The 21045-nt window shown below is 45.6% G+C and overlaps 1 protein-coding gene across 1 annotated transcript in view; it reads right to left on the reverse strand.

Annotated features, from left to right (window-relative positions):
* Positions 1–21045, reverse strand: part of LOC134467115 (dedicator of cytokinesis protein 1-like) — a 551248-nt gene that overhangs the window by 6845 nt on the left and 523358 nt on the right. Inside the window, exons 42-49 of the mRNA XM_063221037.1 lie at positions 20507–20667; positions 18054–18138; positions 16464–16550; positions 11598–11774; positions 9955–10038; positions 4018–4155; positions 2248–2393; positions 16–223 (exon numbers count right to left, since the gene is read on the reverse strand). Coding sequence (XP_063077107.1) covers positions 16–223; positions 2248–2393; positions 4018–4155; positions 9955–10038; positions 11598–11774; positions 16464–16550; positions 18054–18138; positions 20507–20667 — 1086 coding nt within the window. The remainder of the gene's footprint in view (positions 1–15; positions 224–2247; positions 2394–4017; positions 4156–9954; positions 10039–11597; positions 11775–16463; positions 16551–18053; positions 18139–20506; positions 20668–21045) is intronic.

A 21045-nucleotide genomic window follows, 5' to 3' on the forward strand; every position in this document is an offset into this window, starting at 1 on the left:
TAGTATTATTATTACCATTTCTGAGAGGATGACTGTGTCGGATGCCTGCGTGGGGATCTCGGTGGTGGTCTTGAGCTCCTTGTCGAAGCTCTCCTGGTGTTTGCTGTTCCTCTTCTCCTTCTTCTTCTCCTTGTCCTTGCGCTCCCTCTCCGCCTCGTCACGGTCCAGCTTGTCCTGGGACTTGCAGTGCACTTTCTTAGGCAGCAGGGGCTCCAGAGTGAACCTGAGGGGAGAGGTCAGAGATTATGTTTTATATGTTATACATTATATACTGTAGGCCTCACCATGTCTTAACTGTAGGGTACTAGTCTACTATGCTGATGACCCGGGTTCAGGACTTGCGGTGCACTTTCTTAGGCAGCATGGGCTCTAGAGTGAACCTGATGGGAGAGACCAGAGATTACACATTATATTTGCAGGTCAGTGGTTCAATAGTTAATAACTATTTGGTTGATGAGTGGTGCTTCTTAGAATTAGATTATCACGTGAATGTTAGGAACTACTACAAAATTCCTGCCCAGGTTGGCTAACTCCTGCTTTTTCCTGCCAGTTTCTTTGCTTTCACCCCTGCTGCCGTATCTGCCAATTGCTTTTGCTTACCCCGATCTCTCACTCTGTGCCTCTCCAGTCTAACTTGTCTTTTCTGAGTGAGGGGAAACCATTTTTAGTATTGCCCTGTCTTTCTAGACAGCATCATTACAAGTGCCCAGTGAGGGTGAATGCTGTGGTGAGGGTATGACGGCTTGAATAACTGTCCCATCAGATACGACAGTGAGGGAGATGGGATGGGGCGGATAGTCAATCTATTCAACAGACAACCACCCACCCCTTACATAAATTCATTCATATCTGTAGTCTTGATTTTACTGACCGAAACACCTACCCTGTGCAGTGGTCAATAATGGACTTGGGAAATGGCACAGTTGTGATGGGGTGACTACACCGTTAGTGGAGCTTGTGGAACAGACTCCTACACAGTGTCATGGCAACCAGGCATGGACGATATTGCCAGTGAAGTTCTCGTATTTGCCCCCAGCAAGCCCACACATGAGAAAATACATCTCAAAAGCTTGGAGGGTCTACTGAGAGACCTCATCCCCATCTCTTTCATTTTCACTTCACTTTGTTCTTGACAATCCTCCTGACTTTAACATGGCATACACGACCTGCCAAACATCCATTCTTCAGAGAGTGACCCCACAGCTGGATTCCTTAAGAGCTGAGTATTTAATAGTCATGCCATTGTTGTCAGTACTCTAATTCTCACTCATTAGGCTTTTCATGTGTGGCTGTTATGTTGTTATGTGCTCCAGCCTCGGTGGCAGAACAAATGGCACTCCTGTTAATGAGATGGATTAAACAAGAATCAAACAATGGCACAAGGTGCCACACTGCCCTTTGCCCACACACACATTATGAGCTCATCACTGACATTTCTTTTTTGTCCTGGGTAATGTTGCTAATGAATTCCTCAGTTCGGTGGGTACTTTAGTGTTTAGGCTTCCCATTGCAGCGTGTGGCATCAGTCGTCTGACACAGTATTGATTGCACCCAATGAGACCGTCGGGAGTTTCCTTGGTGTGGCGGTCAAGGTGTTCTCTTTTTGTCTCGCTTCTTAACCGGCTATTTGTGTCCTACTGGCATCTCTTCAATGCTGAATGTTAATGAGAACACGTTTTTGCCATTTCCAAATGCTTTCAAATTACTTGTAAAAAAGGGGCCTATTCTCCTCTTCCTCCTCAAAAGGTTCATTCACTAACTGGCAAGCAGGTGAACCATATGCTTTTCTGTACTTTTGAAGAATGTTGTAGCCCTCTTAGAATGATGCAGCCATCTTAGTTTGGCAATTAAGGTACAACAGTGCAAACATGTAGGATAAGGGAATCTCCATATAACGTGACCATGTAACAGTCTAATGGTAGGTGGGGGAATCTCCATATAACGTGACCATGTAACAGTCTAATGGTAGGTGGGGGGATCTCCATATAACGTGACCATGTAACAGTCTAATGTCAGGTGGAGGAGTTTCCATATAACAGGGTCATGTAACAGTCTAATGTCAGGTGTTGGGAATCTCCATATAATGTGACCATGTAACACTAAAAGGCAGGGGAAGGAATCTCAATATAACGGGCCATGTACAAACTTGATGGCAGCTGTTGGTGCTGCAATGTCTGCACTTGCTCCCCTCCCTCTCGCTTTGCCCAGGTGCTGATGATGGATGGGGCTGTTGCCGTGGTTACTCACCCATCGGAGCCGGGCCTGGAAGGGGAGTTGTCGGAGGAGATGGAGGTGACGGAGGCGACAGACAGCGGGCGCTGGGAGGAGGGCATGGTGAAGGAACGCACCATGGAGCGAGGCCTCTGGCCACCGCGACGCTCATCAGCACCCGGCTACACACACACACACACACACACACACACACACACACACACACACACACACACACACACAGGACAACATGGAGAGAGAGAGAGAGAGAGAGAGAGAGAGAAAGACAGACAGACAGACAGACAGACAGACAGACAGACAGACAGACAGAAAGAAAGAAAGAAAGAAAGAAAGAAAGAAAGAAAGAAAGAAAGAAAGAAAGAAAGAAAGAAAGAAAGAAAGAAAGAAAGAAAGAAAGAAAGAAAGAAAGAAAGAAAGAACACACACATGAATGTCGAGGGTATACACAAAATAACCTACTGACTAATATTCACAAGAGAGCTCAGAGAGTACAAATAAGCTCAGATCCCAAAAACAAACCTTCACAGTGTTTGACAGAGCGAGATGTTGCCCTTGTTAAACATCAACCACAGAGCTCTCTAGGGGAGCCCAACAGGGCTGGACTGGCCGTAGGACCTACTGGGCATTTGCCTGGTGGACTGTTGTGGCCATAGGGCATACTGGGCATTTGCCTGGTGGACTGTTGTGGCCATAGGGCATACTGGGCATTTGCCTGGTGGACTGGCCATAGGGCATACTGGGCATTTGCCTGGTGGACTGTTGTGGCCATAGGGCATACTGGGCATTTGCCTGGTGGACTGCTGATGATTTTGACCTGACCTCCTGATATCAATTCTTTGCCACTACAGCAAACCTCTCAGAGTCAGATTGAAATATTTTTTTTCTGGCTATTGGGGTTAAAATAACTGATGTTGTCTCTCTTAACGCCTGGCGGACCGGTCTTGGCTAAGAATGCCCGACCTGATTTATCATCCCAGTCCAGTCCAGCAGCACGCCCCAGCAAGCCCAGCACTCTGGCTAAATGAGGTGTTGAGAGACGTGTGTCACAAACCTGACGTGCATGCGTGCCAAACCTGCTCCCAGTGTCCTTGAACTGTTCTCTGTGCGGGGATCCATCATGCTGTTAGCTACCGTAGCTAGCACACACTCTTACACACCTCAAGGCAACAGGCCTGACGCTCATAAGGGGAAAAACACACACACACACACACTTCAGCCCAGACATAATCAATAGCTCCTCTCCTCTCCTGCCACGTCTGCCTAAGCTGAAGGCCGACCGCTACAGCAGCAATTAAGAACCATGTAAGAGCCGCTAGCTCGATGGCGTCCGGTGAAAAATTGGGCCGAGTCGTAGAGGGAAGTATTGTGTGAGGTGGCCGGAGCCATGCGTTTAGAGGGGGAGGGACATCAATAAGGGAAAACAAGGTTGTTAGCCTGTGATTTGCTGTTTATGTAATGCCCAAGTGCACTTGATATACTGACTGGTTTCAGGTCACTCAAGACATTGTGGCCATGGCAAACTTGGACAATAGCAGCGTAATTATCTAAGCAGTTTGTGGAAATCTTCATTTACTGACTTTCTGTTTTTTTTCTTACAAATATGGTTATAAAATTGCAGGTAGTTGTACAACTAAGTCCCAACTTAAAAATCACAGCTTTTTGGGGGTCCTTCTGCATGGTAACAAACCTTTACTATACGTTTTCCATATGAAACGTATGTTAATGGCAAAAACTTTTCACACTTAGACAGGAGGAGGAAACTTTAAGAAGTAATAGTATTCTCACCAGAGTCTTGACCCCGTACTGCTTCTCCACCTTCTCTCTGAGCTGCTTGAAGCAGGCCTCCAGGCGCTCGTGGAAGGGCCGCAGAGCCTCCGTCACCTTCTCTCCATGGATACGAACGCCATCCGCCAGGTACGGGATCTAATGGGACAGATGAACCAGAACAGCAGAGATATCAAGAACCCGGTTCAGAACAGCAGAGATATCAAGAACCCGGTTCAGAACAGCAGAGAAAAAACACTGAATGCCATGATATTTTGTTTCAGAGAAACGTTGCAATTGGCATGCACAAAAAAAACCCAACACATACATGCACACATGCATGTCTGTGCACTCACACTTCTGTCACACGCACACACAAGATAAAACAGAAAAGGTTGCTAATAAACGAGACCAGACATAAATCAGGTTGTATCTGCGGTACGCGTCGCCTTGGATGAAACATGTAGCCTAGCCAAGGTCAGGAGACATTCCTTCCCTCTGCACATCAGATCGACGGATAATTTACGAGGAGGCGAGGATGCGGCATTGCCAAATACAACACACCGGCACGGGGAGTCCAATTAGAGCCTCGCCAAACACAAGAGCATGATGGGAGTCTCTGAGGACACGAATACTGTACATCTTCACCTTACAGAATACTCTGGTCACCTTCATCATCAGCACAGGGGCCACATGTACTTGTTGAAAAGGACAGAGGAAGGGAGGAGGGGGAGAAGAGGAAGAGAGGAATGATAGAGGAGGGGGGGCAGGAGTGAGAGAGAGAAGAGGGCGTGGGAATAGCGAAAGCACAGGATACTGAATAAAGCCTTCAGAAACATGCATATAGAAGGATTGGTTTCCCAAACCGGGGTGCACAGCGTGATGTACAGGACACGTGGGAAGAAAAACAAATGTTTGCAACAACCAATAACAACAACACATGTAAAGGCTGCTTGACCGGCACATAGACTACAATGTCACATTGGCAAAATAAAACACATTGATTGGACTTATACAATAAATATGATCCCCGTCATGTATGAAACAGCAGTAAATGACTCGGAATGGAGAGAGTTAGAATGACAAGCCCTCAATTTAGTTATTTTGTATGACAGGTTGAAGCCTTCAATTTAGTTATTTTGTATGACAGGTTGAAGCCTTCAATTTAGTTATTTTGTATGACAGGTTGAAGGGACCACTCCACTTCACCTTCAAATGATGATGGTGCACAAATGGACTAACAAGAACAACACTCTACCCTACTCTACTCTACTCTACTCTACTCTACTCTACTCTACTCTACTCTACTCTAACAGCAACAACAAATGAGGCTTTTCTTCACATTTCCCTTGTAGAGTGGGGGATTACTCGTCAATCAGGGCAACAGAGGGTCTACATAGTGCAGCTTGATGGTGCTGACAGGTTAGCAGGCAGAGCTGTGTGCTGGGAGAGGGAGGGAGTGGTGTTTCTGGGAGAGGGAGTGGTGTTTCTGGGTGAGTACGAGGTTAGCACTACACGACCACCACGTCTCTGCACTCTCTCCCACCCACCTGGCCAAGTTAAAAAGGACAATTTGGTGTAAAATGCAGATGGTGACTGACAGCAAGCAAGGGGGAAAACAGCTGAAGTGCACTTATTGAATTGGCTGTCAGCCTACGAAAAGAAAAAAGAACATAAAAGTTGCAGACTGAGGAGAGCAAAAAGCAGGAGGAAGAAAAGATGCTGACGCAACGCACTGAAATCTCCCCATGCTGAAATTCCTCCTTGTTGTCCAAAACTTTCATGAGCATGATGCTTCAGATCGAGGAACGTCTCAAGCAGTTAGTGTTTACCCACAATGCACAGTGGTGCAGATACACTTCTCTGCATGAAAGGGGAGCCCAATCACCGAGGGAATTTCAGTTCAGTTCAGTTTGTGACCTTCAAAGGAAAGCGAGCTAATGAACCAGAGGCTGCTGGACTTTCTTCAGCCATCAGCAGCAGCAGCAGCAGGAGCTCAAGGATGAAGAGAGAGAGAGAGAGAGAGAGAGAGAGAGAGAGAGAGAGAGAGAGAGAGAGAGAGAGAGAGAGAGAGAGAGAGAGAGAGAGAGAGAGAGAGAGAGAGAGAGAGAGAGAGAGAGAGAGCACCATTTGGATCATGCCATTTGGATGGGTAGTCCTTTAAAACTCACTGAGGCACGACCATTTGATTTCTCCCTGATGAAGAGGTGCTGGCTCACTGGGTGATATTTATAGTGTGAGCAGCAGCAGCAGCAGCAGCAGCAGCCTACACACACACACAGCCAGTGGCCATGCAGTATTAAAATGTCCCTACACATGCAGCCAGTGGCCATGCAGAATTAAAATGTCCCTACAGTACCACTGCAGTGGAGGGTTTCAGAAGGAGAGAGAACACTACAGCAGACTGCAGAAATAGAGATGACAAAAAGTAGAAGACAAACAGACAGTTAGAAGGAGAGAAAAGAGAAAAAAGAGAGGAGAGAGAGAGAGAGAGAGAGAGAGGGGGAGAGAGAGAGGGAGAGAGAGAGAGAGAGAGAGAGAGAGAGAGAGAGAGAGAGAGAGAGAGAGAGAGAGAGAGGGAAGGAGGGAGTGCACAGATGAGAAACTGTGAGGGGGAGAGAGTGACAGAAAGAATGATGTTCCAAAACCTCACGTACGTCTCCAGGGAAACCCGTGTGAGTGTTTTTTTAAGCCTGTGTGATTATAACTCAGGAGGATGAGATCGGCATAGCAACAGAGGAGCGGTTGGTGACACTGCAGAGAGGTACGGAATTCACCCCCACGGCTCACGCACCGGGGAACTCCTCTCTTGGAGACACTACAAACCACGTTTACATGATGTTTTTAATACCGAATTAATAATTGAACTTACATTGCACCTTCATTCAATTCTGAATTGTGAGGTGCGATTTAATATCGAATTAATAATTCAGAAATATTTCCTCTATACAGTGCCCTCTGGCCAGACAACCTCATCTTCTTCACTGATTATTACTCTTCTCATGAAACTAGTGTACTGAATGTGTTTTCCCCATGAAACTAGTGTAATGAATGTGTTTTCCACATGAAACAAGTGTAATGAATGTGTTTCCAAAGTATTTAGTGAGAGGGATCACTGGTATGGTTTAAGCAGAGACGTTCTATTGGGCTAAGAAATGTTTGGTTTAAACTTCGGCACAGCCCTAAACCAGTAGCAAGTAGAGGGAGGCGTGTTAACCAGGACATGGAAACAAAGTTCTCCCTGTATGGAAACGCTAATCGTTATAGTCCTGGTCAGACCAGAATCGCGGTACGTGATCTGAAGTCTATGAAAATCAGCCATTGCAAAGTCCCCCATGAAACAGGTGTAATGAATGTGTTTTCCACATGAAACAAGTGTAATGAATGTGTTTTCCACATGAAACAAGTGTAATGAATGTGTTTTCCACATGAAACTAGTGTAATGAATGTGTTTTCCACATGAAACAAGTGTAATGAATGTGTTTTCCAGAGTATTTAGTGAGAGGGATCACTGGGATGGCAGCTCCACTGCAAAGGGCAAGTGTCTGAGCCTATTCTCTCCTCTCTGCTCTGCTCTCCACATCCTACCCCGCCTCACCCCACCCCATCACACCCCACCCCACCCCACCCCGGCCCAACCCGCCTGTTCTCCTGAAGCTGCGGCTTAATGCCTGCTAATGAGACACCAGGGAGGGAAGCTGTTGTCATACACCCAACACACACACGCACGCACACCAAGCACACACACACACAAGCACACACACACGTGCACACACCCACACACACATGCGCGCACGGACGCAGAAACAGAGGGAGGGAAGCCGTTATCATACACCCAACTCCCCATTTATACTCTCTCACTCCTTCACACTTTCTACCTCTCTCTACCCCGTTCACACACACGCATACACACACACACACACACGCAAACACTCAACACAAATTGTGTGTACTTTGTCACACAACACAGGCATACCCTCTTTCCTAAAACATTCTACACATTTTCCAAATGTTTACATTGTACCAACAGAATGTAAACATCAAAACACAGCAAAGAGACAGACACACAAACACAGCCATCCACCCACGCACCAACCCGGCCAGCCAGCCTTCGCATTTTAAGATGGTTGTGATATTCTCTTGTTGTGACATCTTCTTGCGTGGGCGGCATCTTGCACCAAGCCAGCCAACATCAGTGCAGATAGACACATGGCCTTTGGAACAGCACAACCGAAACCCCACCAGATAAATTAGGAGCCTTTGGAACAGCACAACCGAAACCCCACCAGATACATTAGGAGCCTTCATTGCAGAGGCGACACAGAAGAGTGGAAAAAGAAAGACTGCATTGACAAGCTCTTCAAAAGAGAAGGGGAATAATGTGTGTGTCTCTAGGAGAGAGAGAGAGAGAGAGAGAGAGAGAGAGAGAGAGAGAGAGAGAGAGAGAGAGAGAGAGAGAGAGAGAGAAACAGAGAAACAGAGAGAAGCACAGAGGTGATGAAGTGAAAAGTGTCTGTTTCTCTGTGTCACTTTATTGTGTCTTCAATGGAGTTGCCTCTGACACGGCATCAGTCGGCTTCTAAGTTCTCAGGCCTCGGGATCGATAGCTGAGGAGCTAATGTGACTCCATTGGTGCTGTCGCCACAAACTACAGGCTACAAAGCAGCACTAACGACTAGTATGAGGAGAGAACCTTGATCCATTTCAGCAGCACAAGTCAAATTATAATGCACTGGATGAGAACATTTACACATCTTGAAGCACATGTGCCTTATGAACTCTAGCCGTTGTGCTTCACGTAATTTCAGGCATTTTTGTCAGTGACACTAGACATTATTATACTTGAGAATTATCGACAAACCATCAGTTTCCTCCAATGTTCATGATTACCAGGCTACAAAGCAGCACTAACGACAAGTATGAGAACAAACTACAGACTACAAAGCAGCACTAACCACTAGTATGAGAACAAACTACAGACTAAGCAGCACTAACCACTGAGGAGAGAACGCTGATCCATTTCAGCAGCACAAGTCAAATTATAATGCACTGGATGAGAACATTTACACATCTTGAAGCACATGTGCCTTATGAAATGTAGCCCGTGTGCTTCATGTAATTGCAGGCATTTTTGTCAGTGACATTAGACATTATTATACTTGAGAATTACCTGCAAACCATCAGTTTCCTCCAAAGGTCATGATTGTCAGTCTCTGTAGGCGCTACAATCAGTTTGTTTATGTACTTCAGTATCTCGAGGAGGATTGGGATATTACATATTCAAACTAAGTGGTATAACAGATAGGAGGATTGGGATATTACATATTCTGACATATTCTTGTGGCAAATGTAGCAAACAGAATAAGCTCTGGAGATATGGAGATAGGGATATTCCAGGAGTGTTCCAGGAGTGTTTCAAATGGTGATTTTAAATTCTAAACACATAATGATGCAGGTCAATGCATATGCAGAGGGATAAATAGATGGTTATGTCGTAAGATTTGAGAATTGTATGAACTTGGGTGTGAGGATTTGAGTGCTCTTCTAAAATCTTTAATCTAGAGTTAATTTCTTGCTTAATAGAAGAAGAACTGCTCAATGTCATTGGACTTGTTACTATAACAAATAAAAACATATTCAATACATATGCAAAGAGAGCAAGACCACCTAGTAGGAGCCTGGTGCTGGGAGCTAGAGTCCACCTCCAGCTCCACACATCATTATGCATGTTCAATATATGGAATGCGAGAACTAGACTGACATGTTGAATACATATGCAATGCGAGAACTAGACTGACATGTTGTAATCTGGGGCTGTGGGAACTAAACAACCAGGCGCCTCAATCTGGAGCTGTGGGAACTATATTCCAGGCGCCTCAATCTGGAGCTGTGAGAACTAGAAACAACCAGGGGTCTCAATCTGGAGCTGTGGGAACTAGAAACAAGCGGGGGCCTCACCTGCCAGGCAATCAGGTCCTTGAGCTTGTCAATCTTGTCGCGGTCCTCAGGGTGCTCCTGGATGTACTTGTCTGTGAAGAAGGCCTGCAGGGGGAGAGGAGGAGAGAGGGAGAGAGAGGGAGAGAGAGGGAGGGGGAGAGAGTGAAAGAGAGATAGAGAGAGAGAGAGAGTGGAGAGCGGGAGAGAGAGAAGGAAAGAAGGACAGAAAGGGAGAGCGAGAAAGACAGAAAGAAAGAAAGAAAGAAAGAAAGAAAGAAAGAAAGAAAGAAAGAAAGAAAGAAAGAAAGAAAGAAAGAAAGAAAGAAAGAAAGAAAGAAAGAAAAAAAGAGAGAAAGATGTACAGAGGGAGAGAAAAAAGAGAAATAAAAAGAGGGAAAGAGGGCATCATTCTATTCACCATGGCACTTTTAATTATTTTTTTTAAAGAAAGGAACCCCTAGGGGAAGATTTATCAGCCATTGTTTTTTCCACTTCTCCCTCTCTGTGTCTCTGTCTATTTCTCTCTTTCTCTCTCTCTGTGTCTCTTCGTCTATCTCTCCATCTCTCCATCTCTCCATTTCTCTCTCTCTGTGTCTCTTCGTCTATCTTTCCATCTCTCTCTCCCTCCCTCCCTCCCTCCCTCTCTCTCTCTCTCTCTCTCTCTCTCTCTCTCTCTCTCTCTCTCTCTCTCTCTCTCTCTCTCTCTCTCACTCTCTCTCTCTCTCTCTCAGACCCACCCCTCCTGTGAGTCACTCCTTGAGTTCCCCTGCTGACACAAATGGAGCCATTTGGGGAGCTGATTTATAATGGGACGCAACTGGTTGTGACTGTTTTATGATCCAACACACGATGGGAGATTTTTACTTTCTCCCAGTCCTCGTGATGAAGTGATTCATCCTCAAGTCTATCAGTTTCTCTTCCCCTCTAGGAGACAGTTGGCACAACAATAAAAGGAAAAAAGCAGAAAAACACAGAAATGAGGGCATGGGCAAAAGAGCCATCAGGGGGAATTATGGGAGTTTGTCTACAGATGATCATTAAAGGAATAATGGCTGGAAATCAACCCCAAATGTGTGATGACTCGACGCTGCAGATATTTCTGTTGTGGGTGCCACAGCTCCTTTGCCAGAGAATATGAGGGGAGGGCATTGTATCATGAACAATTAGACTGCTTTGGCAATTTAAGGAAGCACAGCCATCTATTTTTACTGCCCTTTGTTTTGCTTTTCTCAAAGCAGGTCTGTATATCCTCTAACTTCGAAGATTATTTTATTATTTACTAGTCTGGCAGACCTCTCAGTAAGATCGCAACACGTGGTATGAATTCTAAAAGAGTTCAGCTACTGTAAAGCCGGAGTTCACCATGTTCTTATTTCTAGTTAATGCACTTTGAGGTGCAATGGCCATGAAAAAATCTGGCTTATTGATAACATGCTAAGAAATGTGAAACTCAACTCGAGGGAGGGGGGGAAATCAACATAATTTCATAATTCTAAATAAACTTAATCCAGTTGCCAAAGACGAACAACTATAGTATATATTCTTCCAAGGTGCAGATGGATCGCTACTATTATTTAAAATTTCATTTGGAGTGTTGGACCTCTTGAACCTTAATGTGAGCATGACTGAGAATCAAAAGGTGGTGTTTGGGGTTCTCTTCTCACCTTCTCGTAGTTTGTGAAGCCCCCCATGACTGCCGGGTCTACGATGCCGTTGAGCAGCATGGACAGGGGGTTGATGGGAAGGTTGGTGTCGTTCAGATGCCTCTGCACCATGTTGTTGATCTTCTCATTCGCCAGGTGCATCGTCTCCATGGCGTTCTCCAAAGGACTGATCTCCTCCTATGGATAGGCAATCACATGTATTGAAGGTTTAGACACTGATATACTCCTAAGGATCAATCACATGTATTACAGGTTTAGATACTGCTCTCCTCCTAAGGATAGTCAATCACATGTATTCAAGGTTTAGATACTGCTCTCCTCCTAAGGATAGTCAATCACATGTATTCAAGGTTTAGATACTGATTTCCTCCAATAGATAGCCAATCACATGTATTACAGGTTTAGATACTGATGTCCGGATAGGCAATCACATGTATTACAGGTTTAGACACACTACGAATAAGTAACATTTTGTGTCAGGTGATTTGTTAACTACGCTTAAATACCCTTCAACCAATTTTAGTAATGTAAGTAACCATAAAACTATTCATGACCGGACATTTGAATAGGGTCCTTGCCACAGTCTGAAAATGTAGTGAAGCTGCCGATGAATCATTTCATCCAGAACTGAAGTACACAACTGCACAACCAGCACTTTTATCAACATTACACATAGAGCCTGCATTACACATAGAGCCTGCAGCAATAATGTGTCTGCCATCAGTCTGTAAGTATCCTCCACATTTATGAAAACACGGCTGAGTTCTCCCTCATTAACCCCACTGCAGATTACAACTCAGCTCTCATTAGTTTGCCTCCTTTAAATACATCTGGTCTTTCTTTCATTTTGATTCCTTGCCTGTTATTAACATTCAATTACATTTCTGCCACACACATATCCCCATCAGTCATTCTACAGGGATCGCTAATAGGAATTAAAATGTGTGGATTTCCAGAGTAAATGTGAGTTTGCACTGTTCCAAATTGAGTAGGGCTGGGAAGGCAGGTGGCAGCCTGACAAAAGCTTCAATCTAGAAAACCTCCACGCGAGCCAAGTCTTCAATCCAGAAAACCTCCACGCGAGCCAAGTCTTCAATCTAGAAAACCTCCACGCGAGCCAAGTCTTCAATCTAGAAAACCTCCACGCGAGCCAAGTCTTCAATCTAGAAAACCTCCACACGAGCCAAGTCTTCAATCTAGAAAACCTCCACACGAGCCAAGTCTTCAATCTAGAAAACCTCCACGCGAGCCAAGTCTTCAATCTAGAAAACCTCCACGCCAGCCAAGTCTTCAATCTAGAAAACCTCCAGATAAGCCACGTCTTCAATCTAGAAAACCTCCACGCGAGCCAAGTCTTCAATCTAGAAAACCTCCACGTGAGCCAAGTCTTCAATCTAGAAAACCTCCACGCGAGCCAAGTCTTCAATCTAGAAAACCTCCACGCGAGCCAAGTCTTCAATCTAGAAAACCTCCACATGAGCCAAGTCTTCAATCTAGAAAACCTCCACGCCAGCCAAGTCTTCAATCTAGAAAACCTCCACGCGAGCCAAGTCTTCAATCTAGAAAACCTCCACGCGAGCCAAGTCTTCAATCTAGAAAACCTCCACGTGAGCCAAGTCTTCAATCTAGAAAACCTCCACGCGAGCCAAGTCTTCAATCTAGAAAACCTCCACACCAGCCAAGTCTTCAATCTAGAAAACCTCCACACCAGCCAAGTCTTCAATCTAGAAAACCTCCACGTGAGCCAAGTCTTCAATCTAGACAACCTCAACACGAGCCAAGTCTTCAATCTAGAAAACCTCCACACCAGCCAAGTCTTCAATCTAGAAAACCTCCACACCAGCCAAGTCTTCAATCTAGAAAACCTCCACACCAGCCAAGTCTTCAATCTAGAAAACCTCCATGCGAGCCAAGTCTTCAATCTAGAAAACCTCCATGCGAGCCAAGTCTTCAATCTAGAAAACCTCCACGCGAGCCAAGTCTTCAATCTAGAAAACCTCCACGTGAGCCAAGTCTTCAATCTAGAAAACCTCCACGCAAGCCAAGCCAAGTCTTCCAGTGCAGTTGGACTCAGGGTTGCCAGATGAGCCAAGTCTTCCTGTGCAGTTGGACGTCTAGCAAAGACTGTAGAACCTTTTGTACGGTGGCTGGCATCAATGCTAATAAGAGTGAAAAAAGAGACCGCTTCGACCAGAATGTCTTTGCTCCCACTTTTTTTTTCTAACGTAACATTAACCGCAACATTAAGTTAAAAATAAAAAAGTGGGAGCAAATAAATCCGGTCGAAGCGGGTTTTTTCACTCTTGTCTTGACATTTTGTTGTCCTGCTCCTGCGTCAGACGTTTTTTGGATGACTCATTAGATCTTGAAAGCGTCCAACAATCCAGCTCTTTGGCATCACCTGGACAACAATCTGCTACATATGCAAAGGACCCGGGTCACCAGTGTAGCAGTCGAGGGGCTGGGGAGAAATCCAGCTCTTTGGCATCGCCTGGACAACTCTTTGGCATCGCCTGGACAACAATCTGCTATGCACGGCCCCCTCAAAAATCTTGTTTTCTAGTGGGTGGTGTTGGTTTTTGGGGGAAGTGCTAGTGCACCTGATCTATAAATGTCCCCAAAACATAAGAGGTGGATGCTTCCATGTGTATTTCAGTGTGAAGCCAGGCATCAAGAAAAAAAAGCTTTGATATTTTTTAGAGCAGGCTGCCAAGTTTGATTTTGAAAAGAGCATATCTGGGACAAAAGTTTCAAAACCAACTGTCACTTTTTACAAATGGGTAATGAGGAGAGACAGAATGAACAGAGGGACCGATGTAGAGTCAAGGAGGAGAGAGAGAGAGAGAGAGAGAGAGAGAGAGAGAGAGAGAGAGAGAGACAGAGAGAGAGAGAGAGAGAGAGAGAGAGAGAGAGAGAGAGAGAGAGGGGGGCAAGGGAGGGAGAGAGAGAGAGAGAGAGAGAGAGAGAGAGAGAGAGAGAGAGAGAGAGAGAGAAAGGAGAAAGGGGGAGAGAGAGAGAGAGAGAGAGAGAGAGAGAGAGAGAGAGAGTACAGAGAGAGAGAGAGAGAGAGAGAGAGAGAGAGAGAGAGAGAGAGAGAGAGAGAAAGAGACGGGGGGAGGGAGGGAGGGAGGAAGCGAGAGTGAGAGAAAGAGAGAGAGAGCAAGAGAGAGCAAGGAAAAGAGAGAGAGAGAGAGAGAGAGAGAGACAGAGAAACAGAGCAGGAAAAGGAGAGAGAGAGAGAGAGAGAGAGAGAGAGAGAGAGAGAGCAAGGAAAAGAGAGAGAGAGAGAAAGGAGAAAGGAGAAAGGGGGGGAGAGAGAGAGAGAGAGAGAAAAGGAGAGAGAGAGAGAGAGGAGAGAGAGAGAAGAGAGAGAGATAGAGAGAGAGAAAAGGAGAGAGAGAGAGAGAGAGAGAGAGAGAGAGAGAGAGAGAGAGAGAGAGAGAGAGAGAGAAACAGAAAGGGGGATAGAGACAGCAGATCAGCTGCACAACTTGCCACCAATTAATGGAGGCCTGCAGATACCAGCAGGGTGAAAAATAGCAGCCGAGAGAGAGAGAGAAAGCTGGAAGAGACAAAAGCAAAACACAAGAGTGTACGGTTCCTTTACTTCAAGCAAGCAATCCAGCGGCTTCCACATGAAAGAGCCTAATCAAAGTGACAAATAAAGCGTAATTGATTGCCGAATACTTAGGGGGCCTAATCGCGCTAAGTACCGCATTTGTTTTTTGACAAAATAGCGACATATTAAAAGGATGAGGCTCGCAGGCTGGCCATGCCGGGTCCTTGATTGATACAGTAAATCTCCTGTGGAGCTGGAACTGGTACGCTCGCCTCAATCCCTCCCTCTCTCCTTCCCCCGGCCTGTCGATAGCCCTTACGCCCTCACACACGAACGCCATCCCCCTCCTGTCGATACTTCCTCCACATCTCATCCCTCTTCCTGCCTCTCTCTTGAGTCCAGATGATCGCATTGAGAGGCCACAAGAGAAGAACAATGGGCCAATCCACCATGCAAGTCACCATGGGAACTAACATACATACACACCAATCCACCATGCAAGTCACCATGGGAACTAACATACATACACACCAATCCACCATGCAAGTCACCATGGGCCCTCACATACACACCAATCCACCATGCAAGTCACCATGGGCCCTCACATACACACCAATCCACCATGCAAGTCACCATGGGCCCTCACATACACACCAATCCACCATGCAAGTCACCATGGGCCCTCACTCACACACACGCAAAGCTGGCCTTGGGCTGGGCACACAACCAAGCCAGTGCTTCAAAATAAGGGGGCTGGCTCCAGTATTTAGTGGCCATTGCGGTGCAATGTGTTGTGATGTGACGTGATGCGATGCTACTGTAGGTGCCAGAGGAAAGACACAGCTAGCCTTCAGGACTTTTTGGGGTGAAAACTCCTGTTTTAACTATGCCCAGCATTCATGTTTGGCTGGATGGGTTTTGTTTACCACTAGCAAATGCTGTGTATTGAGTCAGCTACTTAAAAAAACCCAACTCAACCACTCAGAAATAGAGTTGGACATTTTGTGGTTGAATGTAAATCAAGAACTGTAAGGTTTGCTTATTCCTGTGGTGAAGTCTCAGAAACGTGCTATAAATCTACACTGCATTTGTACATACATTATACATAAGGACTACTGCATCAATCCCTGCAGTACGAAGAAGATTTGAACGTCGATGATAATCAGGCTAGGGCTTGAAGCTTTGTAGCCCATTTCCAGATCTGTCCAATTGGGTTAAGATGACGACTCAAATCTCATCGATAAGCCATCAGACTCTCCACGGGGTAGAGACTTGGATTCCTTGGAGTCCGTACTCATCACACTTACCGTGGAGAAGGACTTGACTTCAAACCATCGCAGAATGCCAGGCAGCTTGTAGGCGGTGACGTAAGTCGTCCTCTCGATCCACATGTTCTGTTGGGGGAGAAGAAAATGTCTGAGAACGCAGCAGGGGAAAATAACAGCGAGCCTTTATTGAAATGGGAAAATAACAGCAAGCTTTTACTGAAATGCTAAAATTGCAGGTGGTTTCTGACTTCAACATTGCAAAGGGGCACTTAAAAAAGCCAGTGATTGTTTTTAGCAGTAACTCTCCTCCCTCAACACCGTCCCCCTCCTGGTCATTTAAAACCCACCTCCAATTACATCCTCAGTTCAAGAGAGGGTTTTAATGGATGTTTACAAAAAGTCAATCTCTCTGAGTAGGCCTGCCTGTTGGTGAGTGGGTGTGCGTATGTGTGTGTGTGTGCGTGCGTTTGTGCTAGAAAAATAATGATGAAGTTATTTCAGAAGGGGCTCTGCCATATGTACTGTGGACCTTAAAATGTGTCCCTGAGACAGCTCATTAATTGTGTCTGCGATGCGAGCAGAGCTTTTCCTGTAAGTAAGCACGCAGAGGTAGAAAATGTCAAATCAGGACTTTGGAGTCTTCTCAAATTAACTGAAGTAAAGCCACAGGATAAACCCACCAATGTAGCCCTGAAGATAATGAGCAACACTGATATTCATTTATACATGTGGACACAAAAGTGTACTTTTAGTAGCCTACCTCTCTTTAATTCCTTGGTCACAAAACCAAACAAAAAATTTGGAGTTGATGTGGTTGCAAAATGTGCTGTTTACCAATTATTACAAGGGGGATAGCTCCAACCAAATGCTGTTTACCAATTATTGCAAGGTGGATAGCTCCCACCAAATGCTGTTTACCAATTATTGCAAGGCGGAGAGCTCCAACCAAATGCTTGCTATTCGAGACGACCAAAAGGATTTCTGCTTTAACTCTTCCTGACTAATGCCTGCTGACATCACTACTGAGATTTAGGTACTGGTTACATGGATGCAGATACTTTTAAATGCAGATATTTTTTATCACATGTAGATAAAAATAAAAAATCCACTGAGACAGGTAATTTTAGCCACCTAAATGGAATATTTTTTAAAACAGAATTTTGAAATGTATTCTAGCAAATGAGAACCCAAAACCGATGCAATTTCAAAAATATCATAATGAGTGTAGAAACAAAGGGGTTGCAAAAATATCTTCAGGTCCAAAAGAGGTTCCTAGCAGAAAAGAGTTTCTGAGCCGCAGTTTTAGGGAGTCTGTGTGTGTGTGTGTGTGTGTGTGTGTGTGTGTGTGTGTGTGTGTGTGTGTGTGTGTGTGTGTGTGTGTGTGTGTGTGTGTGTGTGTGTGTGTGTGTGTGTGTGTGTGTGTGTGTGTGTGTGTGTGTGTGTGCGTGCGTGCGTGTGTGTAAGGCTCCAGCATGATAAGACCAAAATGGGATACGTGGCCTCCAAGTATAGCAGCATCAGACTTTACCCAGAAGCAACAAATGAATGAATGTGTGTTGAATGTGCATGAGGTGTTGTGACATTTGGCTCAGAGGCATGCTGTGTAAAAAATCTCTCTCGCAAACTTACTGCAAACTCGTTATCAGGGTCCTTCTCCCCTTTCCTGATAGGTCTGGAATACTGAAACTTGTTTACTTCATTGACAGTGTAGAAACTGTTAGGATTGAAAGGAGAGAAAGACAAAATCATTCAACACTGCACAATACACACATTTCACACATTTCACACATTACACAGGCTTTATAAATGAGATAAAGAATAGATGAAGCTGAAATCCTTGAAAAGCAATCCTTGAAAACATGACACTCAGAATTGGCTTTTATTTGTGTGTTTGTGTGAGCGGCTGTGTGTGTGAAATTTGTGTGTCCTCAGTCTTTGTCTATGCCAAGACAAGGGCATGAAGGGTGTGTTGAACATTGTGTGCTAAAAGCTCTGAGTATGCACATCTCTGGCCTTCACATACATTCACCTAACATGTACGCAACAGTAAACTCTCCCAAGGACACCCCATTCCCTTGACACACCACATGCCACATAATGCCTTTGTCCTTTCTTTCCCGGAGAAAGCAGCACGCCATATGCTTCACAAATCTCTCCCAATCAGATTTCCTAATTATGCACCAACACGAATAAGCAACTCAAAGCGATAGCTGGCTGTTTGCTAAACGGCCATTTCGAACCACATGCCTGGCATGTGACCGATGGATGTTGTTGTGGTTTCCCACCTGGAAACACATTGCTATTTAAAAAGGGGTTTTGGCCGCTCCACGCTCTGCTGCTGTAACCTGGGTAGACGGCAAACACCAATCGGTTGGCACGGCAGGCGGAGCAGCCAGGCAGGCAGGCAGGCGACCTTGGCAGGGTTTATCCACAAGGTCGAAAGCCCACACGGTGAACACAAACCAAAGTGCTGCAGCCTGGAGCCAAGCTCTGCTGTCAACTTGTGGCCAAACAAACAAACAACAAGAAAGCTAATCTCGCCGTTCGTCAAACTCATAGAGTCACGGCAGCCTTTTGAAACATGCCGACAACTCATATAGTCACATCACCCTTTTGAAACATGCCGACACCTCATATAGTCACGTCAGCCTTTTGAAACATGCCGACAGCTCGCGGCTCAAGCCAATGTGGAATATGAGGACTCTGCTTTGGCCATCCGCACCTCTGATCTGGTAAACAGATCAAACATCAAACACAAAGAGCTTTTCAACACCCAAATTACACTCCATTATCAGAACGCACACACAAGGATATTGAATAACAGAAAAAGAGAGGGCGAGAGAAAGAGAGAGAGAGAGAGAGTACTTGTATGTGTAGCGTGTGTGTGTGTGTGTTTGTGTGTTTGTATACTTGTATGTGTAGCATGTTGTGTGTGTGTGCGTGTGTGCGTGTGTGTGTGTGTGTGTGTGTGTGTGTGTGTGTGTGTGTGTGTGTGTGTGTGTGTGTGTGTGTGTGTGTGTGTGTGTGTGTGTGTGTGTGTGTGTGTGTGTGTGTGTTTGTATACTTGTATGTGTAGCATGTTGTGTGTGTGTGTGCATGTGTGCACACTGCAAGCATACAAAACATGCCACACACAGAAGCAAGAGGGTGAGGGTGCTGCGGTGGCATGGCATGGGAGAGGAGAGGAGAGTATAGGAGGAGAGGAGAGGAGAGGAGAGGAGAGGAGAGGAGAGTAGAGGAGAGTAGAGGAGAGGAGAGGAGAGGAGAATAGAGGAGAGGAGAGGAGAGGATAGGAGAGGAGAGTAGAGTTGTGGTGGCATGGGAGAGGAGAGGAGAAGAGAGGAGAGGAGCTGAGAGGACAGTTGTGGTGTCATGGGAGAGGAGAGGAGAGGAGAGGAGATGAGATGAGAGGGGAGGAGAGGGGAGGAGCGTTGTGTTGGCATGAGTGGGAGAGGAGAGTTGCAGTGGCATAGGAGAGGAGAGGAGAGCAACGTTGTTCTGTCTGTTTCTGTGCACGGCTGAGGTCTGAGCTCCGGGGAAACAGCGCGGCCGAGCAGAGCAGACCAAGCCGGGCCTCCTATTGGCTGGTGCACACACAGGCCTCTAATCCAGCCAATTACCACAGCTCCACATTCCAACTGGACCCACTAGGCAAACACACTCACACATACACGCACACCACCATACACTCAAACATGCAAAAACACACACACACCACCATACATATACACACAGGCACACATACACCACCATACACACACTCAAACATGCATTGGACCCTCTAGGCAAACACACTCACACACACCACCATACACACACTCACATACGTATGCACATGGAAGCCTCAGGCTCTGTCTCCCGGCTAGCTCACAGCTTCTATGATGAGCCTAGATTTTAGAGTTTATGTCCATCTCCTCTCCTAGATTTTAGAGTTTATGTCCATCTGTGTGTGTGTGTGTGTGTGTGTGTGTGTGTGTGTGTGTGTGTGTGTGTGTGTGTGTGTGTGTGTGTGTGTGTGTGTGTGTGTGTGTGTGTGTGTGTGTGTGTGTGTGTGTGTGTGTGTGTGTGTGTGTGTGTGTTGCCTATAACAGTAGAGGATACACTGTGCAGGTGAGGTGCGTATCTCCTCTCCAGGTGGGGTGGTGATCTTCATCTTCTCAGCGTTGGGGAACTGGGTCAGCAGGCGCGCCTCAAAGTCCTCCCTCCTCTCGTACTCTTTACCCCGGTAGATAAACATCTTATTCTGGGGGAAGGCACAAACAAAATACAACAAAACATTAACCCCTTAAGACAGTAAGACGCTACCCTGTTATAAATTAGCTGTTACCAGAATGGCAATGACGAAAATGTCGTAATGTATTACTAAAAGTCGTAATGTATTACTAAAGGCCCTGTGCACTGGGGAAGGCACAACAATAATACATCAAGACATTAAGAATAAATAGGTGATAAACAATCCAGATGAAAACCCATTTAACAGCAAATGTGCAAATCGTACTTTTCAGAGGCATTACCGTCAGCCCCTAGGGTAACGAGAAGCAACTTGGTGAAAACGAGGACTACATTTTGCCAAAATCCCTATCGACGAGGTGTTTACAAAGCAGTAATAAGTCAGTAATAA

The sequence above is a fragment of the Engraulis encrasicolus genome, chromosome 17 (genome assembly GCF_034702125.1).
Source record: "Engraulis encrasicolus isolate BLACKSEA-1 chromosome 17, IST_EnEncr_1.0, whole genome shotgun sequence".
Taxonomy (NCBI): domain Eukaryota; kingdom Metazoa; phylum Chordata; class Actinopteri; order Clupeiformes; family Engraulidae; genus Engraulis; species Engraulis encrasicolus.